Consider the following 14,208-nt stretch of genomic DNA (forward strand, 5'->3'; position numbering starts at 1 on the left):
CCCACCACGGCAAGGCACGAGCAAACACCCCGCCGTATCGAAGCATTAATTTATTGGGTCGCACATCGTGCAGCGCGAGCAGGCCGGGGCTAATTTGCGATATAAATCTGGGAGGCGGCGTAATCAAACAGGCACGCTAACACGTATAGCGCCCGGCCGCCTACGCCCTGGTCTGTACCTGCAAGCGGGAGGAAGGGAGTGTTCAACAAATTCGAAGGAAAATTGAGTTTTAAAGCAGTGCAGCGCGGAAAGGATCAAGATAGGGAGCGATATACCAGGATGTTTCTGAGCGGCTTAAAAGGAAAAGAGAAGAGTGTTGGGGTCATTTTACACCTCGCTATGTCCATGCCTCCGGGCGTCTGGCGCCGCGACGACTCTGGCGGCGAGATAAGACGACCGGCACTACAAAGGCACCCCGGGCGCTCCCGCCCCGCCCTGCCTCGCCACGCCACCCGCCCCGCCGACATCCCCCTCGGTCGGCCCATCCCCCATTCCGTGACCGCAAAGCATCTGCCGGCCGGGCGCTCGTGCTGACCAGGCTGGTTGTCTGCGACTCCCCATTCTCTCTTGCCTTTCCCCCGCTCCGGCTCGCTCCCACTTGCCCTCTCCTCCTTTCTTCCCCCCCCCTCCCCCCTAACGCGCGTCTCGCCCTTCCACACGCAGCCTCACGGACTGGATTTTTTGAATGCATTCCGCAATTGTTCCGCAAGCCGTCCGACGTGACCCACGGCATGGGGCCCGCCGGAGCCTGCGAAAAAAGAAACCGTGACTAAGCTGCTCATGAGACTATTTTCCGCGATTTATTTCGCTTCTGGCCTGGCACTAGATGAGTACGCCGTACTTCACCGTAATACGTTTGGTTTATCCTGGTGTAAGGATGGGCGAGTTTCTTCAAATCTATTTTCTCCTACTAACTATTTAACAGCTTTGGCTCCAAAAGTAAAAAAAAAAGTGAAAAAGAAGAAATCTTCAACTCTTTAAATAACTAGGCCAGATTAAGGATTTTACAAGCTCAGTAATGCTGCAGTCAAGTTATTGACAAAACAAACAAGCGATCCAGTCACCACAGAGGACAGTAATTGCAAGCGGGAATAAAACAGAACAGCAGTGTAAAAGATGAACGATGCATATCGCAATGTGTGGGGAGAAGCATCTTGGCACACTGAAGATGTTCATCATGGTTCAACAAGTCAGCACGAATGACTACTTTTACAACGTTTCTCTCTTATAGCCAACCACGACTACAAAAAAAAATCGCTTAAACCAACCCGCACAACACATTTTGTCACGTAGCCCCCACCGCTGCCGAATCCTTCCACGTCGCCTTGCCTTCCCCAACTCGGCTTGTCCGCCTTGTCATCCGCCCTTACCGGCCGCCCCTCCCCTTCTGTCTGAGCCACCCCCTCCCCTTCCCGACCCTTTCCCCCCGATAAACGAGGCGACCCTGTCCGAGCGGCTCGGCGGGCCGACGCACCGGGGGACACGCGCAAGGAAGAAATGCCAAACGAGCCGTAAAAGCGGCGACAAAGGGAAATCGCCCACAGCTGGTGGCCCCCGGCCCGGCCCAGCCCAGCCCGCCCAGGCCCGCCCGCGCAAGGCCTTTGCAAATTGGGGGGCCACCGTCGGCCGAGACGTTGCTCCACCGCTCCGCCTGCCGCAGGGCGCGGTTGCTGCCGACTCGGCGCGTTCCGTACAATTTTTCCTCTTTTTCCGTCCAGCGCCGCCACCGCGCCCGATTGCTTCCCCCGCCGCGGACAGATTATACTCTCATGCAAGAAGCGGTGCGTCGCGCTCGGCCCCGCCTACGGCGCCGAACAGGGAGCCCAAAGGAAGGAAGGGGGGCCGCGACGCGACCCCGCGCGCCCCGACCAGCAGGCGCCCCACAAAAGTACACAAGAGAAAAGTGGGGAAACGCAAAGCCTTCCCCCGCGGGCAGCGCGAGCGGGGCGGTCAACGATGCCATACACGTGGCGCTCATACACATAAACGCAAAACACGTGCCTTGAAACACACACAGTAGCGCACGAGCGGGCGCCCGGCTCCTAAACGGTCCGCCGCAGGACACCGAGCTGCAGTCGGGGCCGAGACCATTACTCAGCCAGGCGCGACACATTTGATTAAATTTCCATGTTTTATGGAGACCCCCCGCTCGCTTTGCAGAAGACCGGCGGCGGCAGCGGCGGTGGCGCACAGGAAACCCACGAGAAAGGGTGTGGGGGGAGGGGGGCACGGCGGAGCACGGACAATGCGTTATTGGAAACAGTCGGACACTTAGCGTCGTGCGGCGGTGTTACACGATTTAAAAACTGACGGTAAAAACTATTCCTTAATGTTCAAGGACCAAGACACCGATTCAATGACGCCCCATTGTGTTTTCCCCTACCCCGTCCTTGAATCGGTGGCTTGGTCCTTGGATATCAAGGAGCTGGTTTTTTACCGTGCTCTCTACCTTTCTGAGCTGACTTTCAAGACGATTGTTAGGGGTCGGCGAGGGGGCAATAACTCTCGAAATAATGTGTACACCGGTCCGGGAATCATGCCGGAATCATGCGGGACTCACGGGAATAATCCGGCGTTGGCTTTACCGGGCGAGTTCTCATGCAGTATCAGCTTAGTAACTTAACTGTTTGTTATTCGATTGTCTTATTCACTCCCTTTACGACCAAAAATGGGCACGGCGCACTAGTCTGTACGTTATTAATATAAAAACTCATAAGTGAAAGGGGGAGGGCGTTGTGGGAGCAGAGAGGGGAGGGGGCTTAGGAGGTGGACGGGCGCGCGAGGCGCTGTGAGATGTGGCCGGCCGGGCCAGGCCTCGCGTGAGTGCCCCGGGCCGCCCGGCACTGCCCGGCACTGCCCGGCCCGACCGCGCACATATCAGAGCGCAGGCTGGGGACCCGAAGGGCAACGCCCACGCCCAGGGGCCCGGCCCGGGGGGTCTCACTCCCTGCACATCCAGGGCACGGCAGCAACGACGACGCACTGGGTGATCCAGACACGCTTACGGTAACGCATGGTTAAATGCGCAAAACTAATGGCCGAAAACTTGTGAACGAAGCAGAATCATATTCATAAGACAATTGTTTTCCAAATGTTTCACAAAGGTGTACATGGCATTGAAACGGCTAAACGAGTCACTAATTGGCAGCACTTGTACTACCCCAACCCCTTTTTGCAATTTAACTTCTAGTAGCTAGCGCCCACTAACGCAAAGGTGCTTACTTCAGATTTGATTTCACAGTGTTTTCAAACGAATCCATCCTCTCCCGGATTCGGAGAGATGCGCCCAGAGTGCTTGACAACGGCCACAAGGGCGACTGGGGGAGAAAGGAGAAGCTGGCGAGCACGAATACATACAAGCGGCCGGGGGGTGGTCCAGTGCAGGACAACACCCGGGGCACTAACCACCCGAAGCCAAACCCCCCCACCGACAGTGTGGACTCGTACTGTACGGCAACACAGGCACACTCGTGGTTGTACAGCAGAGGTTAGGGAAAAACTGCACCAGAAACTAAGTCCACGCGGAGCTTCCATATATAAATCACGCAACAGTGGCAGTCAGGTCCGCCTGCAAGCGTAATGCAATTAAATACAAAACAGCCTCCTCCTTAACCACTCACGCAGATAAGCAAGTTTGTAAACGCACCAGCGCTCTCTCTCTCTCTCTCTCCCTCTTTCTCTCCCTCTCTCTGTTTCTCTCTACGCGAATATTCAAAGAGACACACCAGAAGGGCCAGTGTAACACGTGCACACGGAAAAAAAAAGATTCGCTGAGCCAGCTAATATATTGACTGGTATCTGGACAGACAAGCACATAAACTTCTGTAACCACTATCGCAGATAAGCAAGTTTGCAAACGCACCATCGCTCTCTCTCTCTCTCTCTCTCTCTCTCTCTCCCTCTCTCTGTTTCTCTCTACGCGAATATTCAAAGAGACACACCAGAAGGGCCAGTGTAACACGTGCATGAAGAGGCAATGAATAAATTTATCCGCTTTAGCCGTGCAAAGGATGATAAATTCACACCAGCGTGTCCACGCCTCACAACAAGAAAGACAGAGAGGAACAGCGAACCACTTTACCGTGCAAGAGAGGGAGAAAGGAGAGGGAAAAGGGTGGGGGAGAGGGGGGGATGTGTGATGGGAAAGATAGGAGGGAGAGTGGTGTTGGGGTGGGAGTGGCCGAGTTGTTGGGAACAAAGTTGCAAAGAGCGTTTGCGGCGGGACGGTCCAGCCCAGCCTCCTCGCAGCCGCCGGACGCCGCACGTTGGACTGTTAACGCAAAACAAAAGCTTGTCGTGCCGTCGAATGTCGACACAAAAGCGCGTTCATCCACGAAATCCTCACGCGCGCATCCCCATCCGTCTCCCCCGCTCCGACTCTCCCGGCCCCTTTTACACACTCCAGCGGCATGGCATTTTATACGTTATGACGCGCGCTCAATAAATCGAATTCCATAATATGGGACCATACCTCATAGCTGCTGTCCTTATCGATTCAGACCGTTTTATGGTACTCGGGGGGGCAGGTGCAGGATATTACGGGGAGGGGGAGGTGACGGGGGGCGGGGGAGAAAAAGGAGGGGGCAGAGGGGCGATGTGAAGGCGGATACGCGCTGGCAAGAGGGGCGCGGTAGATCGGCTGATAGAGGGCGCAGGGCCCGGGCCGCGCGCGGGGAGGCTGAGGTGCAGCGGGGACTCGGCCGATGCTGTCTGAGAGGAGGAATAACGTCTCGTGGTGGAGCAAATAGGCGGGAGGCAAGGGGATGACATAAGTTAACCTCCCCGGGCCCACCCCGACCACACGCCGCGGTCTCCTACGTGAACTGGCGAACGGCCAGGTTTAATCGCAGTCGTCAACTTCACGGTAAAAAGGGGTAGCAACGAAATTAAGAGACCCGTTGAGCTGATGCCAAACCGCAGTCGCGAGTGTAGTTGGTGGGAGCAACACGGTCGTAAGTAAAGAAAATATGAAGGAAGCCAAATCCGAAACAAACAAAACTGTAAAAGACAACCTAGATTAACAATAAAAATAGCAAGGGCTACCAACCTCTGGTCTAGAAACGTGTTATAATTGCATGTCATAATTATATTGCAAAGTGAATGTTCCGTAGTTATCACACAGTTAAAAGTCTGGTCGCGTTAGCGTTGCAAAATAATTTGACCATATGTTGCATATTGCCTGACGTGCAATCCCCCCCATCCCATACTGCGGAGCATCGCGAAATGCTGGCCCCACGAGCCGACATGCTCGCGGTCCACTCCGCCCCCCGCAGTGCTCCAGGACCGCAGCAGCAGCAATCCCACTGCCGCACGCGGCCTCGACAGCGGGGCGCCGCGGGCCGGCGGTGGGGATCACGGGGAATACGATATGACCCGAGGGACACTGCTCGGCCCCGCCCCTCGGCCCTGCCAGGCTGGGCCGCTGCATCGACGAGGCCACCCCTCCTCCTCTGCACCGGACGCAGAACAGACGGCGGCTCGTCGCTTTGCCGGCCGAGGAATAGGCAGGTCAAAGGCAGGTTGTCCTACGGTCCCGTCCACTCAGATCGACTTTGACACTGTGAAAAAGAGTAGGTTTAACAGGAAAATTTTCCTTGACGCAAGTTGTAAAATTACAATTTGAAATCGTAAAAATACATGCAGTACGTATCGACTTGAAATCCATTGGCGAGATTACAAAAAAATTGTAAATGACAGTATTTTTCACAGTGTGATCTATATCCAAAGAGTGTAAATAGACCCTCTGTGTCGCTGCGCTGATGTGTTGAAAGCAGTCTCGACCTAAGTAGCCCGTGCGAACTATGAAAAGCTCGATTAATTCCTCAGAACTTCCTCGGAACCCGCAGTTGCATCGTCGAGGGTCTTATACCCTCACTCACAGGTCATACACGGCTCGTACGCCGCCGGCCGGGAGAGCAAAAGTTTGGCCAAACCTTGGCCTGGCCGTGCAACAGTCTGGTTCATTATTTCAGGCGTGCCCACAAGAGCACACCCAAGGGACAAGCACGGCAGAAGCCGCTGCGGTGGCGGCGCTAGCCAGGCAAAGCAGCAGAGGCTGAGCTGCGCCTGCGCGCGGGCTTGACGCAACAAACCGCCCTGCCACAACTCTATGCGAAGCATAAAAAGACCCCCCCCCTCCCCCTGTTCCCCTCCCTTTCTGCCTCTCACACGCCCACACCCGGACCCTCCCGCGGCAGCCTGTAGACCCGTAATTTCTCCCGTCGTCGGTTCCCCATTGAGAGGCATCAACCACTCCAGAGGCACAGCCCTTCTCTTTCACCACTGCTGTCTTCTTATTTTGTGCCGTTTCATCCGGGAATCTGGGTCAGGAATCGGGAGAGGTGTGCGTGTAAGAGGGAGAGAGTGAGAGGCAGGTGGGGGAATGAAAGGGAGGTAGGAGTACACGTACGGAGAACTTTAGAACAGAGGTAGAAATATGAGAGTAGTTTGCTATAATTAAGTTATCCCGCACCCCTGGCTGGCTTAGAGAATGGGAGTCCATATGCAACGAAAGGGAAGAACAAGCGGTCTAGTAGGCTAGTGCCATGTTACTGAAAGAGAAATGGCGTGAACTATGACACGATAAAGTGCTAATTTGACGCTGATTGCATTGCTGTTAGCCCGCTGAAACATCACCAGCAGGCTTTTGAAGACACTTATGTCATGTGTGTGATGAGCAAACACTGAAAGGGCAGCTTTCAAGAGATTTCGAACCACGCTGAAAACCTGCCTCAATTCGGAAGGCTCGGAAAATGATTGGGCCCGTAGTCGTTTTAAACGACAAATTAGATACAACAGGCAATACAATCGACGCATTTCTCATCTGCTATAGCTACGACATCGCTTTAAAATCGATTCTCACTGTGATAGAGAACGAGAAGTTGCTTGCTGCAAGGCGAAGCGAGGAGATGACTGCCAAAAGATTCAAACTGTTTTGCCGATGAGTTCAAACAGTTCTCGAGTCTCGAGTAAATTAGCAGTCTCCCCCCGTCAGTCGGACGCCCGCAGCTTTGGCAGAACACCAAGCGGGTGGAGGGCGAAACTTTAAGATTAGAACGTTGGTCGTTAACTCTCGAGAGGGAGGGAGACTTCCGTTGGAGTGGTCGTGAGAGTCCAGTGCGTACGTGCTTTCTCCTTTCTGAGAAAAAAGGTTCAGCATTGCGCAATACCGCTGAGCCAAGTAATTCCTAGGGGATTTTACGAGGAAAACAACGACGGCTTTGTACGACTAGAACCGCACGAACAACCCCTAAATTTGAGAAATTTAGCTCTACGGAGGCCATCTATTCTTCAGTTCTTTCTATGGAGGGAGAATAGAAAATTTGCACCCACTGCATTTTCTCATCATTTTAAGTTGTTCTAAGTAGCATCTTTGTTTTTTCGCTTTAGGAGTCAGTTTGCTGTCATAGGTAAGAGGGAGTGAACAGAGACGGTGGGTAGATCGTATACGACAAATCAAAATGGAAATCCGCTAGATTCCATGCACAAGTTCACAAGGTGAATTGAAAAAGTTTTGGAGAGAGGGCCGCCAGATATGCCGAGGCAAACGTGTTCGAAAGGGAAAGGACGGTGGGAGACTGAAAGAGACACAATCATAGTGAGAGGGTGAGAGGAGACAAAAAAAAATGGAGCGGGCGAAGAAGGTGATAAGTGGTCTAGAGAGAAATCTCATGTTGCACGCGGTGAGCCCCTCACCGCTGGCGGCAGCTAGCATCCTTTCCAGAGGGAACTCCGGCCTCCAGCATATAATCGGAAGCAGGTGACAGAGATTGAATAATTGATGATGCTCCTTGTCCCCGCCCTCTCTCTCCCTCTCTGTTACCATCTCCTGCGCTCTCTCGCCTCCTCTGCGGCCCCCGCAATATCCTTGGTAAAATGCCCAGAGCTTCGCAGAGAAGAAATGATCCCCTACGCTGCCAGGGCCCTCTCGTAAAGTCGCTTCCGAGCCAAAGCAGCGATCAGTGTTCTAATCGAAGCACCGCGCTGGGCACGCGCCCAGGTCATTCATTAGATATTGTCTGACCCTGCGCGGCACCCTGCTCCTCGCTTTGAAGTGATTTCATTTCAGGAAAACGTTCGCAAGAAGTAACACACATCACAACGAGGACTCTGCGACTCGCTTACCTCATGCAGGCACAAAAATTCTGGTATTTAAAACTGAATGGCCCTCTCTGTGAACTAAAAGTCTATCTCAGCCGTTCCTCCACTGGATTGTGTTGGGATGACGTCCCCCCCCCCTAACAAGCCAAATATTTTGACTCTCTGAGAACCTGTAGAGGTTTATACGAAAAATGTTCTAAAATTGAGAGGGGAGTGGCTTTGCGGAGGAGTGCTCCCACGCGGAGACAAGAGTAGGCGCGGGCGGTGATGACGAGGGAAGGAGGTAAGCGACCTAAACTAGCGAGGAGACAGCGATCCACAATGGTAAGGTTCAACAAAGTTCTCCCAAACTTCGTGGGGGCTCCCGAATTTCACGGCTTTTAATATCCGTGATTTGAGCCGCTAACGGTGGCGAGCGTGTGGGTATGGGCGCGAGCACAACAGCGCGGGGCTTCGCGTCGAGCAAAGTTTTGCATCGTCGATGCAATATCCGACGCTGTAAAGCGCAACCGCAACGACACACACTCACACACACACACGCGCGCACACATACTCTCACACAACCAAACGCCACGAGCAGATATGGTGCTTTTTCCTCGTGCTGGGTTAATAGGCTTTGCCCTTTGCTCATCCAGCAAACAGCGCAATGCGGATAACACTGCAGTGACACAGACGCGTACACGGAGCGCCTGCAATTGGCAGGGTAGGCACACCCGCAACGCGCGCGAGTGCACCGGGCCTGCCAGCCTCCCGGGCGCCCCGCAGCAGCGCCGGCCTACAATGTGCGGCTGAGGACAACCCGAACGAGCCAAGGTTGGCGTGGGGTGGCACAGGCCCCCGAGCGCAGAGAGAAAAAGAAGGGATGTCAATGCGCCACAGTGAAAGAATACTGTACTCAGTTTCGTGTACGAACATATCAAAGCCCTCCTGGGAAGTCATAGGCTGCGGGGCGGCTTCCGTTAGTCTCCCCAGGGTTAGGTATTGTTCGCACATTCGCTCACTCTCCGCGGAGCAGCTATGGTAAATGTCACAGCCAATGCTCCTTCCATCTGCATATTATCTACCAGAGTCAAAAAACGACTACAGTCCATAATCGATTAGAATAGCTCATATTGCAAATTCCATAACTTAATTATTAAGCTTAATATTATATTAGGTCATACGCCCAAATACCAGCGAATATATTGGCTACCAGAGCGAATCTTTTTTTTTCCTGTAGATTTCCTTACTGTGTCAGTATCTTTCACTCTACTCCATCATGTCCGAGTGAGCTAAGTACCCGGAGCACACTTACTACAAGAAGTACACGCTGTGTGACAAACAGGCTGCATACGCGACACTTACCGTCCGGAACTGCGCTTGACATCATGAGGAAATGGACGCAGGCTGCCCCGGTGCCGTGGCCCAGCAGCGTTACATTGTGCGGGTCTCCTCCGAAAGCAGCTACATTCTCCTGGATCCAATGGAGGGCGGCGATCTGGTCCATCAGGCCATAGTTTGCGGGACTGCGGGAGTGTGGGTCCTGGTTCACGTTCAGGAATCCTGCCAACAGATATCAATGACAGGAACGTATTAGGTGTAGCTCAGCACAGGTACAACGTTACATACACGTCCTCAAATTCACCACACTCTCTGCCCAATCACTATCAATCTTCCTCACTCTTCGTCACGATTGCACTATTACTTCGCCATTACAAATAAGTGTATCAGTAAACATTAGTCAAGGACCGCGACAACAACAACGCCCTGTGGTGTTGGCGCAGTGTGGCGCCGGCCCGCGAGGCGTTTGCGTCGCCGGTGCGGCACGTGCGGCGCCCGCCGAGTCTATCTCCCGCGAGCATCAATGCGAAATGGCGCCAGTGTAATTGTGGCCCGCGGGGGCAGGTCAGGGCGGCACGCGTTAATCACCAAAGCAAGCGATTGTTTTGCGCGGCTCTCGCAGGCGAGCTGGGCGAACACACTACTGGAGTCACCGACCGGGAGCGACGAAATCGTTTTTTCATCTCTCGCAGCCGCGCGCTGACTTATTTTAATAATAGAATGTTGCAGAGGTGGACCCATATTTTTAATTAAAGGCTGGGGCATCGTTAAGTTCATGCGGTCGCCTGCTTCAGATGAACGACCTGGCCAATGTCTGGGCAGCGGCAAGGGTGAAGAGAGAGTAGGCACAAAAGAGAAATGGATAATTATACTTGTCTTTTGAAAGACCACCGTGCTGCGCAATTCAAATGTCACCGCCCCTTAGAATATTAGGCAGTTCGCACTGTTAAAATCCTACAAATAAATGCTTTGCAATTGCAAAGCATTTTGATCCTTTGTAACTACGAAGCATTTTTCTTTGCAATTGCGAAGCATTGCTTCGTAGGGGCGAGGAGGGGCAATTCAATAAAGTCATGTTCACAGAAATGCAAGAAAAAACAACAACATAAAATACAAGAAAAGACTGCACAATACATAGAAATACACGTTTACAACATGAAAGTTACAAGATATTATAAAAGACACTCTGAAGACCAAAGGCACACAGGAATGCACGAGCTTCCCCCACCCTCTCCCCCACCCCTGTTTTCGCTCATCCCTACAACCCCAGTTTCCATGTCAGAGCTCGCGTGGCTTAGGTCATCGCTTGCATGTATTTCTTTTAAAACTCAAATGAGGTTAATACTAATTTTCTGGTGGCCAACCATTGGGGATTCTGTGTGCATGAACACCTGCTCACCTATGGAGGTATTAATGTAAGGTATCTCTTAGGGGAAAAAGCACAGCAGGCCAACGAAAATTAACAATAATGGGTATAACCGAGAGTCTGATTTGCAACGCGTAATTAAATCTCTTGTGTGGTACACGTAAAATTAACACTTGGACCTTATATACACTTTTTCACTGAAATAGGACGTGAAGTTCTAAAACCTTTTCACTATGCCCTGTTATCAGATTAGATGGCGAATCTCTGGACAAAACGGCAAAATAGCAGCAGCCGGCGCGACGCAGTACACAAACAGGTGACAGCTGCTTGCTACTTGGAATTTTACCGTGCGACATTTCCGCTGTGAGTGTAAATAAGTGTGTTTATAAATCACACTAGGCGTTCCAAGGTCGACCCAACACCGGGCCTCCTGCTAACTGGCTGCTGTATCACCGGATAATTATTACCTCGGGCGCGATAAGCCTCACACCAACTAACTGGTTATCAGTGACAAACGGGGTCACCATCAGCACGGCTTGCAGCCCTCGGGGCAGATAATTTTAATTTTAGAAAGAGGCAAAAAATACCTAAACTTTGGGGGGGGGGGTGAGAAATGACATGAGAAAATATAAGAAAATGGTGTTTTTTTTCACATGTTTTACAAATATTACCTACTTTTGACAACCGTTCAAACACATTCTTATTTTAAATGTTGCATAAATAGGTTTATTTTTCTCGATTATTGTCAAAGAAGAGAAAAGTGGCCATCACTGGTACAGTGTCCATTGCTGGGTACCTAACCATAGCCACATGTTGCAAGGCCCGGGTACCAGCCAGTGTAAATGATCTGTCTCCCGGCCGGTCGGCGAGCTCAGCTCGCCGGGCTGTAAACTTTCTTCCGTAAGCTGGGACCACTACAAAATTTCAGCTTAGATCGGGGCAATACTGTAAGCGTATTACAAAGATATATAGGAAGTCTGTTGGTTCTACCTGCAATAGTACCGTCGAGGTTTGGCGTATAAATTTATAGTTTCGTAGGCACAGGAGCTCATTTATAAATACACCGCCAGTACCAGCAACTGAAAAAATCAAGCGAGCGCCAACTTCCTGCGTGTATTAGCATAGGAACCGCCTCTTCGCAGCAGAGGGAATAATGAATGCGGTCTGTGGTCCGTCGCTGTGTCTTGTCAACGGCACACAACGCACGCTGCTGTAACGGCGAAAAATTTGCCGACTTGCTTAACATATTCAAATACAACGACTGAGGGGGCACCCTAGGTGCATAGATGCATAGCCATCTATTTCCTTATTTCCTCTGTAGCGTTTAGAGGAGGATACTCATTATTTCAATAGAAAAAGTAAATACAATGGAACCTGATTTTAAAATCATATTTTTGCGAGTACTAAGTACTACGCATCGACTGAGGATTTGAGTATCAAGTATAAGCTGCCATAAATTTACGATATATTATGTAAATCGTAAATACAAAATTCGCTGTAAATTTAAAAAAAATATCACACCAAAGGAGGAAATGTGGTCGTTTGTTTGCCCAATTCCCCATTTGCGACAGCTACTTATTTGAACCAAATTTTAGAGCGTGCGGTTGGTTTCGACCAACCGCAGGAGCTATAAGGGGAGGGAGTAGCGTTGCATCGGATGTCTCTGCTCTCACCTCGACTGGCTCCCCTTGCGAGGAGGCCGGATTTCACTTCTCTCCTTCCACTCACTCCCCATTCCCCCTTACTCCCCTTACCTTCAGTCGTCACGATGCTCATTTACTTAAATCCAGCCCTGGTTCGGCGGCGCAGGGCGGAGCTTAGATCAGGTCCAGGAAAGTAGAAATGCTGTGGTATTATACCCTGTGGCAGCTCCTTGTCGGTAACTCGTTAAAACGAGAGAACGAACGTTTAGGCTTAATGATATGCTACTAGCAGGAGTCTGCGTCAGCAGGACCCTTAGGAGGGCAACTGAGATTGCTCAAATAATGCAAAGCGATAACAGTGCGTAAGAAAATAAAAGGATACCGTCTTTTCCTTTAGTCCAAAATGTTGGTGCCAAAATTTAAAAAGGAAACATTACCCGGAGAGGAGAGGTGTCAAATTTAGAGGCTTTTGGAAGCAGAATTCCACTTGTAAGCCACTTAAGGAAACCGCATCAAATTGAAGCCTTCAAGAAATATTTTTTTGATAAAATGTGATGGAAGCATACCAAACACTTTTTACTGAGATCTTTTAATTTGCTCCTAACCTTACATAGTTTACTATAATACGCAGCTTGCTTTTTCACACCACCAGTAAAAGAAGTAATCACACGCAATGCCAAAAAAAACATCATCGTATTCAAGCATATATGTGATGTGGGCTCTCCTGCAGGACAACACCAGGGCTGCACTTGAGTTAGTTGCGTTTGCAATACAATATACATTACGGAGCGCTAAAAAAATGAACGAAAACAAAAAGCGATGCAGGAAACAGAGAAGAAGCAGAAAAACATCAGGAGATGAGGACAGAACGGCTGGAGGGCCGTGCACAATAAGTCTACGAGGAGTAAAGGCGTGAGGCGAAGCACTACGCTTTTCAGGTCAAGAGGTGGCAGTAGGGCGTAGGGCGATGTGGCAAGAGATTTCATCTAAACGTGAGGCGCGTCAGCGGGAGTAAAGACAGCAGCAGAGGGAGGAGCGCGCAGCGCCCCGGCTGCGACTATACGCGTGCGGCGAAGCAACATTGACCCGCAGTCCTCTCGCGAGATGAGAGGCGGAGTGCAGACGGCGCATTATTTACACGTCCCGCATGCATAAAGCGCCTAGGCCCGGGCGGCGCACCGAGCCCAAGGCACTCACGGCGCCACCTGCCACTGCCGAGGCACCGGAGCAGCGCCGCCAGGAGGACGGAAAAACACACACAGCACGACATTTCATGTCCGCATATAAACGTGTGACAACAGACACAGAGCGTGCAACAGATCCTGAAAACGAGACGGTTTAATTGTTTCCGCAGAATTCCAATAAGCTAGTCTTTCGTGGTGCAGTTTGGGAAGTCAAGTATGCCAAGAAATAGTGGTGGGTGAGCTCGTTGAGCGCCAAATAACGCAGACAGAGCGAGGGGAAGGCGTGAGGACATATGCTACAGAAATGGCACGAACTTGTGCCCCTTTTAGTTCCTCCACGCATGTATGATTGATAGAATAAAAAATTGAAATTGAAATCAAAGTTGGTGTAACTCTTTGCTACAGAGTACAGAGAAATGAAATTAAGAACAAATACGAAGAGTTTAGGGAGGAAAAACCTCTTTATTTACACACTGCGAAGAAAGACAGGCTTTTCCAATTGAAACGACATTGCGGGAGAACGATGACACATTTTGAATAAAAGCCAAAGATTGCATCCAAATCGGAGAGAGAGAGAGAGAGAGAGAGAGAGAGA

General features: G+C 51.2%; 1 protein-coding gene across 1 annotated transcript in view; it reads right to left on the bottom strand.

The window, feature by feature from the left end:
* LOC113202245 (neuroligin-2-like) overlaps positions 1–14,208 on the bottom strand; it is a 135,701-nt gene that overhangs the window by 27,319 nt on the left and 94,174 nt on the right. Inside the window, exons 5-6 of the mRNA XM_052264651.1 lie at positions 9,445–9,642; positions 8,243–8,270 (exon numbers count right to left, since the gene is read on the bottom strand). Of these exons, the coding sequence (XP_052120611.1) occupies positions 8,243–8,270; positions 9,445–9,642 (226 nt within the window). The remainder of the gene's footprint in view (positions 1–8,242; positions 8,271–9,444; positions 9,643–14,208) is intronic.

This window comes from Frankliniella occidentalis, unplaced genomic scaffold (genome assembly GCF_000697945.3).
Source record: "Frankliniella occidentalis isolate FOCC.00 unplaced genomic scaffold, Focc_3.1 Scaffold20, whole genome shotgun sequence".
Lineage (NCBI taxonomy): Eukaryota > Metazoa > Arthropoda > Insecta > Thysanoptera > Thripidae > Frankliniella > Frankliniella occidentalis.